Raw genomic sequence first — 22,233 nt, forward strand, 5'->3', positions numbered from 1 at the left:
AGCACGAGAGAGCACATTTAGTGTCCCCCAGCATGAGAGAACACATTCAAGGTCCTGCAGCATGAGAGAACACATTCACCACATCCTGCATCACCCACAGCGAATTCAAAGGCTTCAAACAAACAGACAGGTCTGAGGTTATCAGCGAGACTTTGCTGTGCCCATCCTGACGATCACACAGCAGGCAGGGAGGCAGGAAGGAAGTGTTCCCCTGCAGGCAAGACCATCATGAGCTTTTACAGCCTCTTCCAGGAGTGTGTGTGTGTGTGTGTGTGTGTGTGTGTGTGTGTGTGTGTGTGTGTGTGTGTGTGTGTGTGTGTGCGTGCGCGCATGTGTCTCATTAAAAATGTAACTGTGACCTTCCCTGAAGGATTTCTCTCTCAGGCTTTATATAAATGTTCTCCTGTTGACATAAACGTGTGAATGATTCGACGTGTTCAAGTCGAGGAGCTATAGGTGTGAACCTTGCAGCATCAGGAAGAGGATGTTCTTCTGAGCTTAGCTCAATCTCGCCAAGAACCACATTCCAAACACACTGTCCAGAGAAGATCAGTGGAAGCAGGCCTCCTTGGTTTTTCGCTATAAGCGTGTATGATGTAACGTGCTGACTAAATAATTATTTTCTATTATAAAAGAAAACTTTTCTATCATAAAATAAATGCCAATCAGGAAACTAGCCACCGTAGTTTTACAACGTGTCCACGAGCCTGTGGGAGACTATGTCTTTTCTTACCTCAATGAGGAAGTCTCCGGTACGGAGCCCTGCCTGCCATGCCACGCCTCCCTCGTCCACAGACTCCAGGTACTGCAGAGCAGGGAAGGCCGGCGTGGGGGTGAACTCCTCTATCGGGGTGTCCGCTGGCCATCCGGGAGCGGCAGGGTGGGCAGAAAGTGGAGGGAGAGAGAGGTTAGGGCAGGGGCAGGGGTGTGGCCACACGCCTGAAAGGAACAGCAGCAGCAGTCTCGAACACACACCTGAGAAGCATAGCTGTCTCGGACACATGCCTGAGAGACGTGGTTGTCTCGGACACATGCCTGAGAGACGTGGTTGTCTCGGACACATGCCTGAGAGACGTGGTTGTCTCGGACACATGCCTGAGAGACGTTGCTGTCTCGGACACATGCCTGAGAGACGTGGCTGTCTCGGACACATGCCTAAGAGACGTGGCTGTCTCGGACACATGCCTGAGAGACGCGGCTGTCTCGGACACATGCCTGAGAGACGTGGTTGTCTCGGACACATGCCTGAGAGACGTGGTTGTCTCGGACACATGCCTGAGAGACGCGGCTGTCTCGAGCACACACCTGAGAAGCATAGCTGTCTCGGACACATGCCTGAGAGACGTGGCTGTCTCGGACACATGCCTAAGAGACGCGGCTGTCTCGGACACATGCCTGAGAGACGTGGTTGTCTCGAGCACACACCTGAGAAGCATAGCTGTCTCGGACACATGCCTAAGAGACGTGGCTGTCTCGGACACATGCCTGAGAGACGTGGTTGTCTCGGACACATGCCTGAGAGACGTGGCTGTCTCGGACACATGCCTGAGAGACGTGGTTGTCTCGGACACATGCCTGAGAGACGCGGCTGTCTTAGACACAGCCCTGAGAACTACAGCTACTGTACTGTGTTGTGTTCTGCTGATGTGGCTAACCAGGCCTGTAAAACCTTAAATGGGACGGGTCAGGTGTTTCAGAGGTGCAGAAACAAAACTCAGAAACAAATGATGCCGGCAGACGTATAATCAGAATAATCAGTAGCACACACACACAGAAGTCAAGCCTGGGCTAATGAAGGCTACATTCACTTCTCAGTAACCGGGTAGCTGGGGAAACTAGTGAGCACCTTCACATAAGGAATGCATCACCCAGAAACACTATCACTGCACATAACAAAGGCACACTAATAGGGGCCATTAGCAATATGCCAATGTATGCAAATTAAACCATGCTAAATGATCCCCATTGACTTTCACTTCCTGTCCGCTGCATTAGTGTTTGTGAAGTTTTACTTTACAGAGCAAACTGTTTGTTTGTATACGTTTCAGGAACAGTGTGTGACACGACAGAAACAGACAACACAAAGTTTTCCGAAGACAGAGCAAAGGACAGGCGTGGCTGTAACGGGTGCACATGAAAAACCAACACTGCGCTCTGACCGAAAGTGCATGCAGGACGACCACAGGACGACCGCGGGACGAGTGCATGCAGCAAGAGGCTCAGCCGGCTCAGGGCCTTCGTGGTCCAAAGACTGACTCTACAAGGCCGGGGGGCAGGTGTTACTTCCCTGATGCCCTGCTTGCTGTAGTACCTGCACAACAGCTCCTGCTCTGGGGCCCCACACTCCTGCTCTGGGGCCCCACACTTCTGCTCTGGGGCCCCACACTCCTGCTCTGGGGCCCCACACTCCTGCTCTGGGGCCCCACACTTCTGCTCTGGGGCCCCACACTCCTGCTCTGGGGCCCCACACTTCTGCTCTGGGGCCCCACACTTCTGCTCTGGGGCCCCACACTCCTGCTCTGGGGCCCCACACTCCTGCTCTGGGGCCCCACACTTCTGCTCTGGGGCCCCACACTCCTGCTCTGGGGCCCCACACTCCTGCTCTGGGGCCCCACACTTCTGCTCTGGGGCCCCACACTCCTGCTCTGGGGCCCCACACTCCTGCTCTGGGGCCCCACACTCCTGCACTGGGGCCCCACACTCCTGCTCTGGGGCCCCACACTCCTGCTCTACTACAGTGCACTGCTGCTGACACAGACATCCAGGATCCGTTCTACCAAGGCCCAAGTGCTGCAGCTCCACTGTGTGCCAAGCATTTGCATGACAAAGGACCTTTTAAGTTGTATTTTTATAATTTTGTTATTATTTACAACATATAAATGTACACAGTATAGTGTTTTACTGTTTCTTGTTCCTTAAGCACTATTTTGTTTAATTTTCAGCACTTGTCAAATGCTGTTATCCACAGCAACTTACAAAAACCTTGGAGATGTTAGCATCATGCTCTGTCAGGTGAGCTAAAGCATTGAAAAATCAGTGACAGTCGCTTTCATTTTTAGAGTGTTATGCCTTTTTCTTGACAAATAATTCCCATACACATCAAGCCAGCAGTGGTTTAGCGCTTTAGAAATACTGCATCTAACATCTTCATTTTGGCATCTCAGTCAATCAAACAGCAGTATATTATGCTGGTGATGAAATGTGAGCTGGTGAAAAACTAATTTGGGAGATTCAGGCTGAGAGCAGTCCTTAGGCAACGATGTCCCTGTTGCCACACACACACACACACACACACACACACACACACACACACACACACACACACACACACACACACACAAAGAACACATGGACTGAGAGTACTGAGGACTGAGAGGGGTTGTGATTACAGTCCACATAAATGACATTAATGAAACTAAAAATGATCCAGACATGTGCTATCATATAAGATAAAGATGTTGTGTTAATGTTAATAATGTTGCTCTTGACGCAGAGATGCATGCATTGGTGATTTCCAGGGGAGGACCATATCCAGCCCACACTACAGGTATACTTCTGGAGTGATGGGGGTGGGTGGGGGACTCGGCATCACTGTGGGGGTGGGTCAAAAAACACACCACAAGCACTGTTTATTCTGCAACGATGAGTTCACCACAGGCACGAGGGTGTAAACAAAATGTGGAGGAAAAGCTTGTGGCATTAAAAAAAGAAAGAAACAAACAAAAAAGAAAGAAACAAGGACGCTTGAGAAAAAGAGTCCACCAGGAGGGTCTGTCTCCTACCTTTCGCCCCTCGCAGCACAAACCCGAATCCCTCATTATCCTTCTTCTGCAGCTGCACCGTCTTCTCGTCAATCACGCAGTCGCTGTGGAGAAAATCCCGCGCGCAGCGACCGTTATTACATCCCATCATCCTCACCATCGCAACAGCTGCGCGCGCGGAGCGATCTTTCATCCTGCCAGGCGTCGCGTGAGCGGAATTAATCATCTGCGGCGAGCGCTGCGGTGTGAGTTACACCGTTGGCGAGCACTTCTTTGGGGAAACACCGCCTTCGATGTTCGGGCTCTTACGCCGGGTATAAGGCAGGGCCTCGTACCGGCGAATAGCGCTGTCGTGAGCGCCAGACATAACCGCCCGATGAAGGATGAAAATGGCAAGAGGAAAACATGACAGCCAGTCTTGGTTGGTATGGGGGAGAGAAAGAGAGAGAGAGGGGGGGGGGAGAGAGAGAGAGAGGGAGAGAGAGGGGGGAGAGAGAGAGAGAGGAGAGAGAGAGAGAGAGAGAGAGAGAGAGAGAGAGAGAGAGAGAGTACACAGCACTGCTGGATGGGAGAGCAACTCAAAAATAATCTGATCGATTACAGAATCTGTATTGAAGACGCGAATGGTGGTGAAAAGGTGATTTTGTAGCCCGCCCCGTATCAACAACACTTCATCATTTTAGACCCTCTAACTATCTTAGTGTTGAAGGCGTCATACGTCTGTTATTGCATAATACTGGATCCAAAATTATTCTCTGCCGAGGGCTTTTCGGCAGTCGCAACAGACCGTAACCTTTGCACATGTTATTTAACACATTTAAAGTGCCTTGTCCCTGATTTGTCGATCCCCATTTGTGCACATTAACGCAAACAGTTTAAGGTTTGAACATACATTTAGATTCAGGAGAGAGGTGCGCTTTTAACGCAGTGCACCTCATTCTGACCATTTGTCTTGTTAAATTGTCCAGTCTAACGCACACAGCAGATGTAGTATAGCAGATTTACGTAGCTATGCAGAAATGATATGCTCACTTTTGGCGATTGTGATCGCCATAAACATTAGTGAAATACATCACTGAAAATAGCAGTAACAGTATGCAGGGTTCACATAATAGTGTGCTGAACTTCAGTCACAAATACAGTAAGACGTTAAGTCCGCAGTAATGCTGATTTCTACATCTGAAAAGCGTATAAAACGCAGAGAAACCTGACGTAATGTTAATGTGCGCATGTGCAGCAAGCCTTGGTAGGCCCATTCCATTGAAATAAACATAACCGACAGAACATCTATAAGTCATAGTAAAGTGGCAGTACAGTGTAAGTAGTATTACTCAGGGGTTTTATGGGGGATTTTATTCCAACAATTCCGTTTTCAGTTTATAAAGAAAAATACAACCAAAAGTGCAACCAGCAGCAACTCGGAAGTATGAACCATTTTTATTAGAATGTTATATTATAATATTAACCATGTTTAGTAACTTATATATTACTAAACATGTCAATCAATGAAATGCAAATCGATAAAACAGCTGTAGTCTAGTGTACTGACTTTGACACTATGAACTGATTTTCTTTTGTTGATCACTGGCTGGTTACCATTATGCCACAGGTCATGATAATATAGTTATTTTATCCTGGATCCTGCATAAGAGTAGATGGCCTAGTAGACATTAGCTTCAAACAGGGGGTTCCTAAAACTAAGAAGGTCCTCTAAGAAATACAGTGTTTCTAACTGTTTCCATCTTATATAATCACATTTAGGGCATTTAGCAGAGGCTCTTATCCAGACTTACAGTGCTTTACCATCTGTTCCCAGAATGCATCCTAGATAGTACAGCAATGTGTCAGAATTCAAGGTTCCCTTGAATTAGACTACTACTAAACTACAGGGGTTTAGTAGACTACTACTAAACTACTAAACAAAACATGTCTCACAGGTCAATGAAGAGAAATCTACAAAGGCTTGAAATCCATTCCCAACAATATTGCATAAATTGCCTGCTTAAATTTCACAAAATGATGTGTAAGTTGGAATGGTCTAGATGTGTATGGACTAGATATAGGATTGCCACATTGAGACTACAAACCTCAGAGAGGAAATCTGATCATGTGTACATCAAACAGTTCAAAGTATTCAGTCTTCTTGGAGAAAGGGGGGCTGGTGGTTAAGGGATTGCCATCTACTGACTTCATAGTCCCGAGGACCTTAGTCCTTCAGAAATACCTGAAAGCATGTAATTGGGAGGAACAGTTGGAAAGCATTAATAAAAATATAAGAATACAAGGATGCTCTTAAGGTACCAGAGTACCTTGTGTCACTGATTGATTTTGTATTCATATCAGATGACTTGGGTCCATGTACATTCAGGTAAAGGAAGGAACATTCAGGTGAATAAAGGGGCGGAGTTGTCAGTTGATCATCACTTTTTGAGTAATGCTCAAAATGCTCAATAAATGCTCAGATCTCCAGATTCAGTTGAGAGGTATCATAGCAACAGAAGACATAGCTATAGCTAAGTTTGTTGCAGAGGACATAGATTGGTCTTTGAAGGAATTTGGGGAGTACACAGAGAAAGACTCGTGGTTGGCCTCAAAGATGTTCTGGATGTTCAAGGAACAGTGAACCCTTTTCCCATCTCTTCTCTCTGGGACAGCTTTGTGAGGAATTATGATACATCAACCAAGTCTACATCTGCTTTGGGGCCTTGGAAAGTCATGACCAAGAACATGTGCAAAAGTTGTGGAAGATGACACAGGAGTAAGTAGTTGCTGCAATCAGTGGTTTATTCTGCACTGAAAGTCATGTCTGGATTTTTGTATTAAGTTAGAATCATTTATGGTGTTAGGCTCTACCATAGGTGCATCCTGTCTCCACTCCTGTTTGTGGTTTTCATGGACAGGATTATCAAGGCGCAGCTAAAGCTGGAGTGGTGATCAGTAGGGGGAGCTAGATGTGGCATCTCTGATGTTTGCAGATGATATTTTCATTTTAGCAGCCTCTAAAGCCGACCTTTGACACGCTCTTGAGTGTTTTCCATCTGAATGTGAGCGGATGGGATGAAGATCCATACCTCAGAGTCTGAGGTCATGCTAAGGTCATGGCACTCTCCTGGGAAAAAAAAATGGAATGCTCCCTTCAGGTGAAAGGAGAAAACGTGTGGAGAAGTTTATGTATGTTGGGATCTTGGTCCTGAGTGATGGAAAAAGTGAGCATGAAATCAGGTCAGAGGCAGAAGTGTTGCGGTCTCTGAATCGGTCTGTGGTGGCGAAGCAGGATGTTTGTACTAGAACCAAGCGCTCTGTGTACTGTGTCTATGTCCATATCCGTACCTATCATCATGACAAATGGCTAACAAATAAAAAAAGGGACTGCAAATACCAGTGTGAGCAATGAGGCTCCTGCACACGAGCTGTGCAGTTAGTGATGAAGAGCAGCCAGTTGAGGTGGTTTGGGGTTTTATACGGATGCCCCATGGTCAGATCGCTCTGCAATTCCAAGCAGATCCCACTGGCAGAGGCAGATACAGAAACTGCTGGAAGGATTATATCTCCCAGCTGGCCTTGGAGCGTCTGGGTGTCCCACAGGATGAGCTGGAGTCTGTCACAGCGAACAGAGAAATCTGGGCTGATCTTTGCATCTTAGCCTGCTACCCCTGCAATGCTCACCAGGAAAGGCAAAAAGATAATGAGGTGAAAAGAGACATTCGTGCTTATAGCCCTTCTATTTTAAATAAAGGGCCTTGCTCAAGAGCGGTGGGGCTTGACCCAGCATCCATCTGATTGCTAGTCAAGCATCTTTACTGCTTCAAACAGTTTCCCTGAGTTAAGGAATTATGTCACCTTGTGGATATTAGCTCAAAGACAAATATTACTAATAGCAGGCCTGTCATATGACAGCCTTCCATCATCGGTCACAGCTCAACACCCCGCATCCTCCCGCAGAGCCAGGCCATGTCTAGCACTTGTATTTGTCACCCGAGAGCTGCACTGGGAATTCAGTGTCCATAGAACATGTTCATCATTTTAAAACGTGAAAGCTAAAACTAAATATGCTACCCTGACAGCCATGTTATGCATCAAACACAGATTGAGCTCAGTCTCAGACCAAACTTACAGGGACTCTCCACTGAAACTGTGTTTTTTTTTTTGGCTTAACACCTGTGCTGAGCAGCCACCGTGAAGTACAGTGCACGTGAGCATCTGTGAGGATCAGACCTCGCTTCATGGACGCCTCAGCCCGAAACTTTCTGACCTCTTCAGCTGTAAGTACACCCTGACGGGCTGCATGCTGAGCCTGCATGGGAATAGCGACAACCCTCAGCAAAGAGAGAGCTGACTGCTGCAGAATGATGCATGGTTACCATAGAGACATCATTTGCATTGGGGGAGGGGTGTATATGTGTCATCACAGAGGTCATGAGCTAATATCCTTGCCTACTAACCATTAAGATACATGATTTTGATTAAGCAATATTTCTTTGCTTTTTCTTGAACTATTCTGTATAATTTTTCCCAGTACTTGTATTGGTGAGAAACTGCTATTCTTATTCACAAATTTGCAGGCAGGTAATTTGTATTGGCAGGTATCAGCAAATTATTAAATATAACCTGAATATAGCCTTGAATTTCTACTGTGAATAAAAGATAGAGAAATCAGTTATCTTAATGTCCTTTTGAAGCCAGGTCAGTATCCTTAGTTAGCATTAACATTACTGAGACTAATAATAATGTTACTTGTCTTTTACTAGACTTCTAGACAGTGCACCCTGGGTACTGTAGTTTTTATAGGGTCATTATGATTCGCCCAGAGCCTGATATAGAGAGGGCATAAAAGAATATGCTGAGCTCATGAGACGTGCTGGTATGTGAGACGAAGTCATGGCACACCAAAGAGTAAAATGTAGACATGCTAGATCTGTATACCAGTGAATACTGGACCACTCCGTCCACTAAATTCTCTCCCAGTGTAGAGCTGTCTATACGGTCTCCTGTTGTAAAACACACTGACCAGTGAGGACTGAACAAATCTCCACGCCTCCTCCACATGCATCTGAAGGACATCATGGCATGTTTTAAAGACTGACCATCTGGCTGGGCATCAACGTAGTAGCACTGAGTTCATCATAGACAAGTAAGGCTGTTTTCAACAGTACAGTACAATACAGTAAACTCAAAGTCACCTTTAAAACAGAATAAACATTACATAAATCTGTATGTCATCTACATAAATTTGAATGTCCAGCATTTAAGTTCTTTCATTTTGACTGTGACAATGTCCAATAAAACACATTTTCTCAAAGGCTTATCAACTAAGGCTGTATTATGTCAAGTGAGTAAGGCAGTTGTTTTCGAGATTAACTGACTTTGGGATGCATTGCACAGTTCTCCAGAAACAAGACACAGATCTGCTTTCCTGTAAGTTAGGAGACCTGCAGCAGGAAGTAGACTGCAATGCATTGCCTGGATTCTCTCTGTGTCTCCATGACAACGCTCTCTGAGCAAGGGGGTGTGTCTACTGAGTAGGAGTTCAGAAGATTACGTATAGAATTGTTCTGTTTTCTTTAAAATATCTTAGATGTCAAATACAAAAATAAAACTCTGCTGTCTGCAAGGAAAAAAAACAGTAGAATTGTAGTCTAAGATGACATGGCTTTTCTTTGTGACTATCCACGTGACTATACTGCATCCAACTGTTTGACTGACTCTAAAAAGTTAAGCTGGCTCTGTATAACAGACCACATGCTATGGATAACGCTCAGTAACTCCAGTTAGCTTATGGGCATATCTAGCGAACATTCAACAGTACCAATTGTTACGTATTTTGGCACTTTACAAAATAAAACGTTGCTGAAATGAGCACACGTTTTGAATGTTCAAACCAAAGTGTGACCACCTTTCTTTACAGCACAGACAGCTTTTACGCCTTCATAATGTCAATGTTGAGTGATAGTGAACTGGGACACAGGTCTCAGAGACACTTAACCAGCCATCTGACAATTAATACCTTCACACTCTCTGCCCACCTTTTCCCACCAAATGGGAAAAAAAAACATTGTTTTGTTTTTTTTTTTTTACTATACTTATAGTGTTAAATTTATATGATGTTTGATAAGCTGGTAGATGCTATCTAGAGTTTGAGGTCTGTGGCCCTGAATAGAAACGGCTAATTGCAAAGATGCCAACAATTCAACAACAAAACCATCCACAGCTGCCTTTATGGTTAAAGCCATGAATACCACAGAATGTGTTGCTAGTGCAAAAACCATTAATGAAACTACAAGAATATGGACTGTAGCTCTAAAGCCGTATGGTGGCCAGTGAAGTTAGCATTAAAGCTGCTCAGAGTGACCAGTGAAGTTAGCATTAAAGCTGCACAGAGTGACCAGTGAAGTTAGCATTAAAGCTGCACAGAGTGGCCAGTGAAGTTAACATTAAAGCTGCACAGAGTGGCCAGTGAAGTTAGCATTAAAGCTGCACAGAGTGACCAGTGTAGTTAGCATTAAAGTTGCACAGAGTGGCCAGTGAAGTTAGCATTAAAGCTGCACAGAGTGACCAGGGTAGTTAGCATTAAAGCTGCACAGAGTGGCCAGTGAAGTTAGCATTAACGCATGAGCATGCTCATTCGTGCTTCAAAGAAATGACCACTGCCAACTCTCATACAATACACACACGTTCATGACAGCACATGTAGAAGAAATTGGAAGACACGTTGTAACAGAAATGAATGCTTTGATGCAGAGATAAATGCACAGCCGTGTCATGGCAGATGAATGAGATGTGCCGAAGCTGCTGTAGAGCGTAAGGTAAGGACAGCCAGGGTGAGGTTGTCTGATGGGTTGTAGGCCATGAATAATTGCTTAAAGAGCCTCTCCAGACATCCTGAAAAACTGGTGTTCAATTTCAAAAGTGACAAAAGCATTGCCCCTTTGGAACAATTTCAATATTGTAATTGAAGAGAAAAGTGAAGTGAGGATTAAATGCATTCAAAGAAACAAAATCTTTTTAAAGCTCCTCAAAGAGCATGAATGAATGGTAACACAGGGAAAGCACCTCGCCACGGATATTGCTGGAGCAGAAACGGTTTAAAACCAAAACATTTTAACCTGAAACAGAAACACTGGCAAAATAAAATCTCCCATTACATATACAGACTATATTTCCAAATTAACTAATGTACTTTGACAATAATAATAATAATAATAAAAACTGCTCCTGTAGGGTGTCTAAAGACAAAGTGTTCCTCTTGAACTAGGCTATGTAAGTTTAAAGCTACGCTGTGGTATACGGAACCCTTATCCACAGTCAGAAGTAGAAGGATACTCAGGCCTACCTTGATGCATCGAAGCTGTCATACGAGCCCACGGTGTAGTGGCGAAATAGCTTCCGTCGTTCAGATCGATCCGCCCGGGCATCTGCAGGGTTAAGCCAAGACCTTCATGTTTGCTTCTCTCCAGCAAAATAGCTTAATGTTCCAGAGCTACCAGCACATTGCAGAGAACTCATGCCAGACGTGTGAGCTCCTTAACCAAAGTGTCTACATGCTTGGTAATATGGTCATCATCACTACCACTACGATCATTGTCATCACCGACATGTTATTATTTAGCTTTACCACAAGCTTAAAGGAAATGAGATGGAAAGAAAGACTAAAAGAAAAAAAAGATCATGCAGAGAATGGTCTTCCAGCTACAGCCGAAATCTCAGGGGAATTAAAAAATCCTTCTGCTCACAAATTGGTCAAACTGTGCGCCATATGTCATTGTATCCCAGCAGTCATCCCTGCAGATAGCTGAATCATACAGTGATGATCCCATACTAACTGGGCTATAAGAACAAAATGCTTTTGACCAGGAACCACAAGCAGCTTCTGCAATATAAGTCACAACACTGAGCTAACCCTCGAACTGATAAGAAGCAGTGCATCATTACAGTGCTCAGCACCACATACTGACTGATTTACCATCAGTGTTGACCACAGGCACAAATACACTCATGGGGATAGGAGGGGGGTTCAGGGCCAGACAGAGGGCTGGTTTCAGGTTAGCCACATATCGACCAGAGGCTGCAGAAGCAGAGGTAATGCAATCAGGGGAGTAGCTTATGAAATGACCCCTGGGCCACACAGAATGAGAAAGGCTGTGTGAGTGTCTATGTCGGAAAAAACAACACTCCTCCAGGGAGCCCTTACACTGGGTGCCAACGTCCTCTGTTACGGAAGCAGGTTCATATAAGTTCAGGTGTTTGGGAAGCAAATGAGAGGCACACTGCCTTCCTGCTGGGCACACACACTGTTGCTGAAATTGAACACAAAGCTGTCATGAAGGCCACACACTGCCAGCTGAGAGTTCTAATGGCACACTTCATTGTTTTGTGATAACAGACATTTGGGAGCAAGAACACACCTGAAACTACTTTCCTCCAGCGAATACATTCACTGTTCACTATTCCCACTCACTGGGATGGCCTTTTACACTGTCTTGTCCCTGTTTTTTGGTTAGCAATCCAGTCCAATTTCTCAGTTCCTTGAATCAATTAAGCGCACATGTGATCTGCACTCAGAAAACAAATCTAGGCCTATATGAAGTCCCAGTGTTGCACTGGGCGAAATGAACTGAACATACAACAAGAACAAAGCAACAAGAATGATCACCGATCTAGGTGAACGCATATTATGTAATATGCAGAAGAAAACTATAATAATTTCAGTGGATACATGTAATCATCCTCTTGTGCTGCAGTAAACACCATTTAGGATCAGGCTGCTACTTCATGGCTTCCTGGGGTGGCGCTCAGTGGCGTGGAGTTGTGGGTCGTGCGGCGCCTGGCGGGTGTGCGGCCCTAGACTGCACGGCCTACCTGGTCCTGGAGCCGCTCTCATGTCTGCCGCTCTCCGTTGCTGTCAGGAAGCTGCGTGGGATTCAACACTTTCCCCTCCATCCCACTCACTGCTCAGCTGTTAAAGTCACAGCCTCAATGCTGCTTTGTTGTGCAAACGTTATGACATGTGCGTGATGGCGAAGGCCAGGAGTCTGCCGTCCCAGTTCCTTCTTAACCCTCGCCCTCCGCACCGCACCGCACCGCACCACGGCCACCGTCATGGTCATGTCATGTGTCAGTTAATTTGGGGTGTTTTGCACTAGACACAAATAAAATATCACAGTGGATGATCAGATGTAAGCATGGAACAGGTTCATGAAGGCATGTTGATGATTGACATGGCCCATTATTATTAATAATCAGTTTAACTCGGGTCTCATTTTAAGTGTTTAGAAATCAAAGCAGCATTTATCCCAAATAGAATACTGAATAGAGGAGGGTTCTCTACACGGCTGGTTGTTTACCACCAAATAAATATTAACGGCACTTTTACTTAAAGCTGGCAGTTTCAGCAGTCAGCAAATGTCTCTCTCTCTCTCTATCTCTCTCTCTCTATCTCCCTCCCTCTCTCCATCTCTCTCCCTCTCTCTTTCTCTCTCTCTCTCTCTCTCTCTCTAATGAAACACCCTGACATTTTCTGAGGCCGCTGCTCTTTTCTACACACACACACACACGTACACATACTCCAGATACACAGGCATGCCAGCTAAATACATGCCAGATATGCACACACTCAACACACACACACACACACCCAACACACAAGTATGTCCTTGTTCATACTCCAGTAGAAAAGCACTGAGGTGCCAACAGTAATGGCAGTTAAAGAGAGGCAGCGACACAGACTCATCTAGCTAGCTCTCTGCCTCCAGGCCCTCATTCTCTTCTGGCCAGACGCTAGCCAGCTGCTTCATATACAATACAACACCATCATGAAACGAGAACTTAAACACACCTCACAGGTAATACACAACCAGCACACTGGTAATACGGTGCAGTGTAATTCATCAGAGTGTGACACATCAGTCATTTTTCAGCAGCTCAAATCATACACGACTTGTGCAATACACTAGTGCAAAATACCCTCTAAATATCTCAGTTAAAAAACAATCCCACCCAGCTCTTTTCTCATTTAGATCTCACTACGCAGGATGGAAGCCGATAAGCTAATCGGTAGACGTGAGAGTGAGAAGATGCACTTTGCCAAACTGCAGAAAGCACTGTGACAAAGCTCTGAAGGTCAGGAGATGTAACAGCGATGCCTTCAACAACTCCGAACAACTATCAGCTCTCAAGCAGAGCACCTGCAGCCCAGAGAGGACTGCACACGTGCACAACGCACTACATTCAAACACCACTTTAAACACCATTAGCAGAAGCATTAGCATGAGCAGTGTTTGTGCATTCTTAACATTACTGGATATTTGCGCTTTAGTAAAAATGCAAAGCTGATACATCTTCAAGCCACTTTGCAGATTTTCATGATTTTCAAGCTTCGTATCATCCGGCAGTCCAGCAGCGAGAATGTAATATATGAGGAGCGAGTTTCTTACATGCACACACACATAACACGCACGCTTGAGTGCACATCAAAAAACACATTTGACGCTATGGCAATAGGCTCTTATATATAAATATAAATATATATATATATATATATATATATATATATATATATATATATATATATATATATATATATATATATATATATATATAAACCCTACAGGGTCTGCAATGCTCTATTCAAAATCAAAGTACATATTTAGAAACCAAAGTTGTCACAAACATCTCCAGTACCTCCAAAATGAACCTTCTTCCTGGATCTGGGCGTTTCATCCATCCGGCCTCCTGCTGCCTTGGAGCCCAGAGCTAATTGCAGGAAACAATCCCCCAAAACAAAAGATGGTGTAAGCACTCTCTCTCTCTCTCTCTGTGTTTTTCTCTTTCTCTCCCTCCCCCTCTCTCTCTCTTTCTCTCTCTCTCTCCAACCCTGCCTCCCTAGCTTAGCTCCACATAGCCCCGAAACTTTTTCACTCCTTTAAACCTGCACGCACGTGCGAACTAACTGCCTGCATCATTGTCGGGAGACGTGAGAGTCAGAGCACTGAGACCCTCTCGTACGCGCTGTTCTCCTGGCTGTATGAGAGAGAAAGACACAGAGTGTGTGTGAGAGAGAGGGAGAAAAGAGAGACGCAAAGGGAAGGTACAAAAAGGAAAAAAAATCTTGCTAAGGCCCACTCCTTAGCAACAGGGTTGTACAGTGTAGAGCATGTTTCCATGGAAATGTATCAATCAGGAATGTGCATGAGAGTGGCTCTGAAAGGTTGAAGAGACGGCAGCACGGAGAGGGTGCTATTCTAAAGCGAGCAGCAGTGACAGAATCGCTTGGAATGTCACGGGAGCGCTCGGAACGCCACGGGAGCGCTCGGAATGTCACGGGAGCGCTCGGAACGCCACGGGAGCGCTCGGAATGTCACGGGAGCGCTCGGAACGCCACGGGAGCGCTCGGAATGTCACGGGAGCGCTCGGAACGCCACGGGAGCACTCGGAACGCCATGGCAGCACAGAGCCTATTCAGAGTAGCTGTGCAATACTCCACTACGGTGCCGTCATGGGTGTAGCAGCTAAAGGTTGCTGGACCATTCGTCAGTAGCGTCGAGCAGTTTTTGGCAGTACAGTTCAATCACAAATAGGGTTGGTGGTACATTATGTAACAAACATAAATGCGTTATAACTGATTGCTCTCATTATTTATTATCGCTCATTTTATTTCCTTAACCAAACTAATAACTGCTGCTAATACAATGTACACAATGCTGATTCTCTCAAAGGACACTGTAAGTGTCATTTTTTAATGTAAGACCGGATATAAGCTTCTCGTCCTGGGGAAGCCAAGAAGCCACATCAGCTTTAGTTCCCCCTACAAGACGCGTGTGGAAGTAACGTCAGCACACGTGGAGGTTACGTCAACTCCCCCAAACACCTGCACACGTGATCATGTCATGTCAAGTCCCCCAACCAACTGCAAATGTGTGCATGTCACGTCAGTTCCCCAAACACCTGCACACGTGTGGAGATCACGTCAGCTCCCCAAACACCTGCACACGTGTGGAGATCACGTCAGCTCCCCAAACACCTGCACACGTGTGGAGATCACATAAGCTCTGCAAACACCTTCACATTCCTTGCACAACACTAACAGAACCTGTGGGCTTACACACCCAAGGCCTAAAAGAGCCCGTGGGTTATCAGAACAATTGGGCTACCATAACCTGCAACCAACTGAATGTACAGATAACAGAGCCTACAGCTAACACAACCTACATCTAACTGTCAACAGCCTCGTAACTCAGCAGCTAAATCTACAACGCTTCCACCTTGAATGGACATTGAACTCACATATCTTCCTGTTTGTAGTGATGGACGAATCTCATATGATGCACCACTGACACGTTTATATAAACAGATCCAGAAACGTTCAAAATACAGATTCTAATTCATTGCGCATATATTACGGTAACACAATATACACATTTGTGGAATCACAATGATTAGCATTTCATAATAAACACCCAACATCAGGCAGAACCACATGTTGTACCAGCAAGTAAAAGGCACATCCTCTGGAAAACAACCACGGTTACAGTCGCAAAGCTGACTCAGCCCGCCCCTCTCACTGCTTAGCCAGTGAGTCACCGGGGCCAGAGCCTCTCAACCAATCACAGCTGCTGTTTGCCACGACTCCCGATCTGTCTACAACAAGCTGCCATGGGCAGAATTTTGCAACACTACAGTTTGTTACAAGTGCAAACACACTGTATGATGATGTACTGTACACAACGGACAGCAACGTGCTGCAGAATAGAGCCAGAAATAAAAAAAGTCTTCTGTGTGCATTTGTAAGGACCAAATGAATGGCAGATTACCCTAGATACCCCGATTCTCCAACACTGCACATGCTGAGAAAAAATGCTATGTAAGCAGACTGCTGTATGTCACGCAAAAGGGACACATTCGCTTTATCAGACACATCTGAATCAGAAAAACCTGCAATGGAGACAAATCTACTGCTTTAGTTGATCTGTGTCCTAGATTCCAAGTCAAAGGGAGTCAAATGCAGCATCCAATCACGCTCTGTTCCTCCTCTCTGGGTGGTATCAGAACACTGGGAAGCACACGGCCCACTGTGACATCACAATGGAATCCCAGGAGACTCTGCACATGAGTGGTCGAGTGGAGACGTGTGCAGCTGGGACGGTAGGATGTGAGGTGGGACCCAACAGAGAGGAAGATGGACTTCTAGAAGATGGACTTCTGGAGGTTGGAATGAGGAGCGTGTTTGAAATGAACGTCTAACCAGTAGCACTGACAAGGGGCCCAATTACCAGACTAGGGCCCAATTTAACTCAAACACACACACACACACACACACACACACAAAAAAAAACAAAAAGTGATGTGAAAAGCTGTCATTTGGCCCAAACTAACCACAGGGAATGCAGTGATGGGATACATGTTCAAGACACAAACACATTCCGTATGACAGCAAAACACAAACTCTCTTTACAGGACAAACCAAAAAACAAACACAATCTACAGGACAAACCAAAACACAAAAACACTCCATGTGACATACGTGACAAAACAAACACCATACACCATACACTGAACCACACGATCAATATATATACACTCAGCACAATCTATGCAAACACACCTTCCACACACTATACCAATGCACACACACTCAACACTCCCACACAAGCCCACACTGTATATACTCTACATTACATACAACATACACACACCATACTAACACATACATACACACAGTGATGGCTAAGTTACCTTGAAAAAGTAATCCGATTACTGATTACAGATTACTCCTTTTAAAAGTAACTTAGTTACGTTACTGATTACTTGATTTTAAAAGTAACTACGTTAGATTACAAGTTACTTTAATAGTTACATTCAGCAGCAAAATAAATTTTTCCAATACTCACTTTATTGGAAGTGCATTTTTAACAGTAACAATGTATTGAAGTAGGTTCGGTAACCGAGGCAGAAACTGCTTAATCCAAAAATCCAGAGGAGGGAAAACTTTATTGATAACGCAACGTTGGCGCGCGTCGCCCCCCCAGTGTCACTTAAAGGGCAAGACTCGCCGTGAGGAGTAGTAGTAGTCGCTACAGTATCTCCTGACATTACGTTTGTGTAGCTGCGCGGTATTATTTGTAAATTTATTTGTAAACGTAATACAAGTGAACTGTTCTGTCAAACAGCTTGTGAAACGAAATTTCAAGCATTTTAAAGTAGGCTACTAGTCAAAATTCCAGCACTTTTCAAACGTGGAACACAAAGCAACATTAAAATTCTTCAGGTAAATGTTCCTTCCCCTGTTTTTGAGGGGTGTTTCTTTATACTACCACATATCGTTTCGGGAGGACACTGCAAAAAATGACTTGTAAAACGTGCTCGCGCTTTCACAGGGTCGCGCGCAGCGTGCAGAGTCGAGCGCAAAAGTAGAACTGAGCCAAGAAGAAAGATAAAATATATATTTTTACTAAGGAAAATAAAAATAGTAACGCACAGTTATTTGGATAAGTAACTTTAATCTGATTACTGGACTGGAAATAGTAGCGCGTTATATTACTCGTTACCGAAAAAAGTGGTAAGATTAGAGTACTGACATCACTGCATACACACATTATTACACACACACACACACACACACAAACGATATTAACACACAAGCTCACACACCACTCCATGCTAACACGCAATACACCATGCTAACATATACACACACACACACACACACACACACACAGACCATACTTACACATACTCCCACACAAGCCCACACTTTATACTCTACATTACATACAACATACCCACATCATGCTAACACATTCCTACACACACACTCCATACTAACACATACACACATACAGCACTAACAATCTCTCTCACACACCAACAGCTCTAAACTTATGTGTAAACAAAGATTGGGACCACTGTTAATGTTTCATCATTTGCTACTGATATTGACGATGATGATGGTAATGATGAGAATGATGATGAGGGTGATGATGAGGAATGTGACGATGATGATGATGATGATGAAGGTGATACTTATGATAATTATGAACCCTTCTTAACCCTGGTGTTTTAAGAGATATGTCCACTTCGTAGCAGGCTTTCACTGCCATTTGAGAGGTGTTAGTGTTGGTGTTGGTCAAATCGTGACTCAGATAGTGCTGAATACCAACTGAACAGCCTATAGTGCTGAATGCTAACTGAACAGCCTGTAGTGCTGAATGCTAACTGAACAGCCTTACAGTGCTGAATGCTAACTGAACAGCCTATAGTGCTGAATGCCAACTGAACAGCCTACAGTGCTGAATGCTAACTGAACAGCTTATAGTGCTGAATGCTAACTGAACAGCCTATAGTGCTGAATGCCAACTGAACAGCCTATAGTGCTGAATGCTAACTGAACAGCTTATAGTGCTGAATGCCAACTAAACAGCCTACAGTGCTGAATGCTAACTGAACAGCTTATAGTGCTGAATGCTAACTGAACAGCCTATAGTGCTGAATGCCAACTGAACAGCCTATAGTGCTGAATGCTAACTGAACAGCTTATAGTGCTGAATGCTAACTGAACAGCCTACAGTGCTGAATGCCAACTGAACAGCCTATAGTGCTGAATGCTAACTGAACAGCCTACAGTGCTGAATGCCAACTGAACAGCCTATAGTGCTGAATGCCAACTGAACTAATAGCCTAGTATGGCCCCCAGACTGCAAGAGGTGCTGGATACAGCAGAAGAGTGAAGAGGAGAGGGGTGGAAGGTTACACGTGTGTTAAGATGTGTGTGAAAGAGTGTCACAAGGTTAGCATACTGCCCTCAACACCTGTGTGTGTGTGTGTGTGTGTGTGTGTGTGTGTGTGTGTGTGTGTGTGTGTGTGTGTGTGTGTGTGTGTGTGTGTGTGTGTGTGTGTGAGACTTACAGGGTCGGTCCTCACTGGGTTTGTTGGGGATGTCCTCCACGCACTCTGCAGGGAACCATCCCACGTTCCCTCGAGCGCTGCCTTCCCAAAATCCACCTTCACCCGTACTGAGAACTGTAGGAAAGAGCTCCAATCAGAGCCACAACACGACACTCACACACCAGTATTAACCCATCCAATCCTGTGAGTGTGATGGGTTATTCTTTTAGCTGAACACCACCCTGCATGCCACAGGTTTTTAGAGAATATATGTTTTTTCATACTTTTGATAGTTCAAAGTCTCTTAAATATTTGTACACAATAAGATTTTATGAGTGTGGATATTTGGCTTAAGGATTTACTACATGAAGCACAAAGCATTAGTAATGTGTATGTGTGTAGACTATATCCCACCCCTGCACCACCACCACCACCAGGGGTAGACCCGCTTACCGTACCTTTAACTCTATCATTCTTGTACAGAGCAATTTCGCCCTCTGCTTGTGGCTGATAGGACTTCACCACCACATAGTGCCTCCCGGGAACGCCACTGCACAGCTTGCGTTTGGAGGCCGGAGTATCTACAGCAGAGAAGGCGTCTCGGCTCGGACGGGGGCTACGGAGGAAGCAGAAGAAAGCACCATCACTCCATCTGCATGACAAACCAAAGCCGCCTGACTAGCTGCTCATTAAATAAGTATAATACAGAACCACTATAATGCCACAGTCAGCAGAGGGACTAATCAGTACAAATAAATCAATGGCTGAAGAGAAAAAAAAAGGAATAAAGCAGCATCAGTGGTAAAACAGCTCCCCCTGCTGGACTAAAATTGTGAAGGATTTGTTTCCAATTCCTTTAGTGCCAAGCTTCTGAGCGCCAGTGTGATTGGAACACCAGCGGGCTTTGGCTAAATCAATTATTGCCCGCACCACATAATTAAATTGTGTACCAACAAAATAAACATCACCTCCTGAGAAGAACACTGAGTCATCCTCAGGCATCCTAAGGCACACCACGCTAGTGCCACTAACAGCGTGCTCTTCTCTAAAACAAACTCTTAATGGAGATAAATGCAGACTTTATAAGGTATTTACAACGTCCCGATGAGGCTGGCAGTGAGAACAGAAGGGACATGACCTGAATATGAAGCAAGAGAGAAACTGGGCTATACCAGTGCGTGGACATCCACAGCTGAGCGCACATTCTGAACATAATGTTCTATCTACATATTTCTTAAACAGCATTATTCCTGGCTTTAACAAGAATGCATTTGAACCTACAGAAACTCTCTTCTGTGTGTGTGTGTGTGTGTGTGTGTGTGTGTGTGTGTGTGTGTGTGTGTGTGTGTGTGTGTGTGTGTGTGTGTGTGTGTGTGTGTGGATGGTGTTTAGGAGGTTAGATGAGATCTCATTCAGTGGTTTGCTGCAACATTTAAAACTGCTTCATGTCTTTATAACAGCCATGAAGCCAATAAAGGCTAATCGGGTCGATTATGCAATTGACCTCCTTTCCATCTATGATTTGACCCAATCCCTTACAAAAAGGCCCCGCCCCCTGCTAAGGGGCCCCTCCAGCCTATAGGAGCAGGGGAAATTGGGACAAAGTGCCTACACTTGCCCTCTACATGACTTCTGCTTTAATAAGTCTCGTGCTGGGAGACAACCCAATGTCAAAGGCAAAGACGATGCTTCAGCTAACTGTAGGAGCAAGCAGAGCATGCCCAGGTTAGCCTGGTTTCATAACAGCACCTCTAACTTCCAGTGAATAAACAGGACGTCAGGATGTCCACTGTACCTATAAGCACTACGGTGTTAATGTGTGGTCATGTTTTTCACATTTTCATGTGAAGATGGCAAGTGCTAGAACACAGAGTGAGGGCTAATTACAAAAAAGTTCACTTTTCTCACACCTTTTTCCACATCCTTTTCACACTTTTTTCATGGGTCAGTTTTTCATCAGTGCTACGTAAGTGTTCACCACAAGACATTAGTGCAAGATGATTCCCTTCCTCATAAAACAAAAGTACTGAGAGGCTATTGCACGACACGTCAACGTGGGATTATGGTCACTGGAGGGTCAGCAGACGTGTTGGTGAACAGTAATCATAGTTTTAAGTTTCGGAGACATAATTCTGACAAAACTGTCACTGATGACAGAAGATAGACAGGACGTCCTCTTTCTGTCCGTCTACTGCTCCCTCCCTCTCCCTCCATCTCCCTCTCTCTCTCTCTCTCCTTTGCTTCTGCCTTTCTCACAGTTTCCCTCCAGTTAATTTGTGCTCTATCACTCCATCACTCTCCTCACCTACACTATCACTTGGCCTGCGTTTTCCTGTCCTCTCCTCTCCCTCTCTCCCCCTCTCTCTCTCTCTCTCCTCTCCTCCTCTCCTCCTCTCCTCTACTCAGTTATCTCATTCCCTATTCACCCTCTTCTTTCCCTCTCCTCAAACAAGAAAATCAAAGTTGGAACAGTGAAACTAGAACAGTGAAAACTAGAGGTCTGTAGCAGCAGCTCAGCAGACTATGGCACAGGCAAAAAAATCCAAAGATTTGAAAACTGGCTCTGGAATATATGAATTTCTGCAAGAGTTGCTCA

General features: G+C 44.9%; 1 protein-coding gene and 1 long non-coding RNA gene across 5 annotated transcripts in view; one reads left to right on the forward strand and one right to left on the reverse strand.

Moving 5' to 3' along the window:
* Window positions 1-22,233, reverse strand: part of shank2b (SH3 and multiple ankyrin repeat domains 2b) — a 93,070-nt gene that overhangs the window by 25,422 nt on the left and 45,415 nt on the right. For 2 of the 4 annotated variants that reach the window (XM_077022201.1, XM_077022200.1), the window contains 6 exons: window positions 20,096-20,253; window positions 19,659-19,772; window positions 14,439-14,510; window positions 11,092-11,173; window positions 3,783-3,865; window positions 734-858 (listed from right to left, as the gene is read on the reverse strand). In XM_077022201.1, the coding sequence (XP_076878316.1) occupies window positions 734-858; window positions 3,783-3,865; window positions 11,092-11,173; window positions 14,439-14,510; window positions 19,659-19,772; window positions 20,096-20,253 (634 nt within the window). The remainder of the gene's footprint in view (window positions 1-733; window positions 859-3,782; window positions 3,866-11,091; window positions 11,174-14,438; window positions 14,511-19,658; window positions 19,773-20,095; window positions 20,254-22,233) is intronic. The other 2 variants (XM_077022203.1, XM_077022204.1) reach the window with 1 other exon arrangement.
* Window positions 4,046-9,556, forward strand: LOC143527180 (uncharacterized). The gene is made up of 5 exons (XR_013134045.1): window positions 4,046-4,182; window positions 6,416-6,519; window positions 7,933-8,023; window positions 8,727-8,892; window positions 9,144-9,556. It is a non-coding gene; the product is annotated as an uncharacterized LOC143527180 (long non-coding RNA).

Source organism: Brachyhypopomus gauderio, chromosome 11 (genome assembly GCF_052324685.1).
Source record: "Brachyhypopomus gauderio isolate BG-103 chromosome 11, BGAUD_0.2, whole genome shotgun sequence".
NCBI lineage: Eukaryota > Metazoa > Chordata > Actinopteri > Gymnotiformes > Hypopomidae > Brachyhypopomus > Brachyhypopomus gauderio.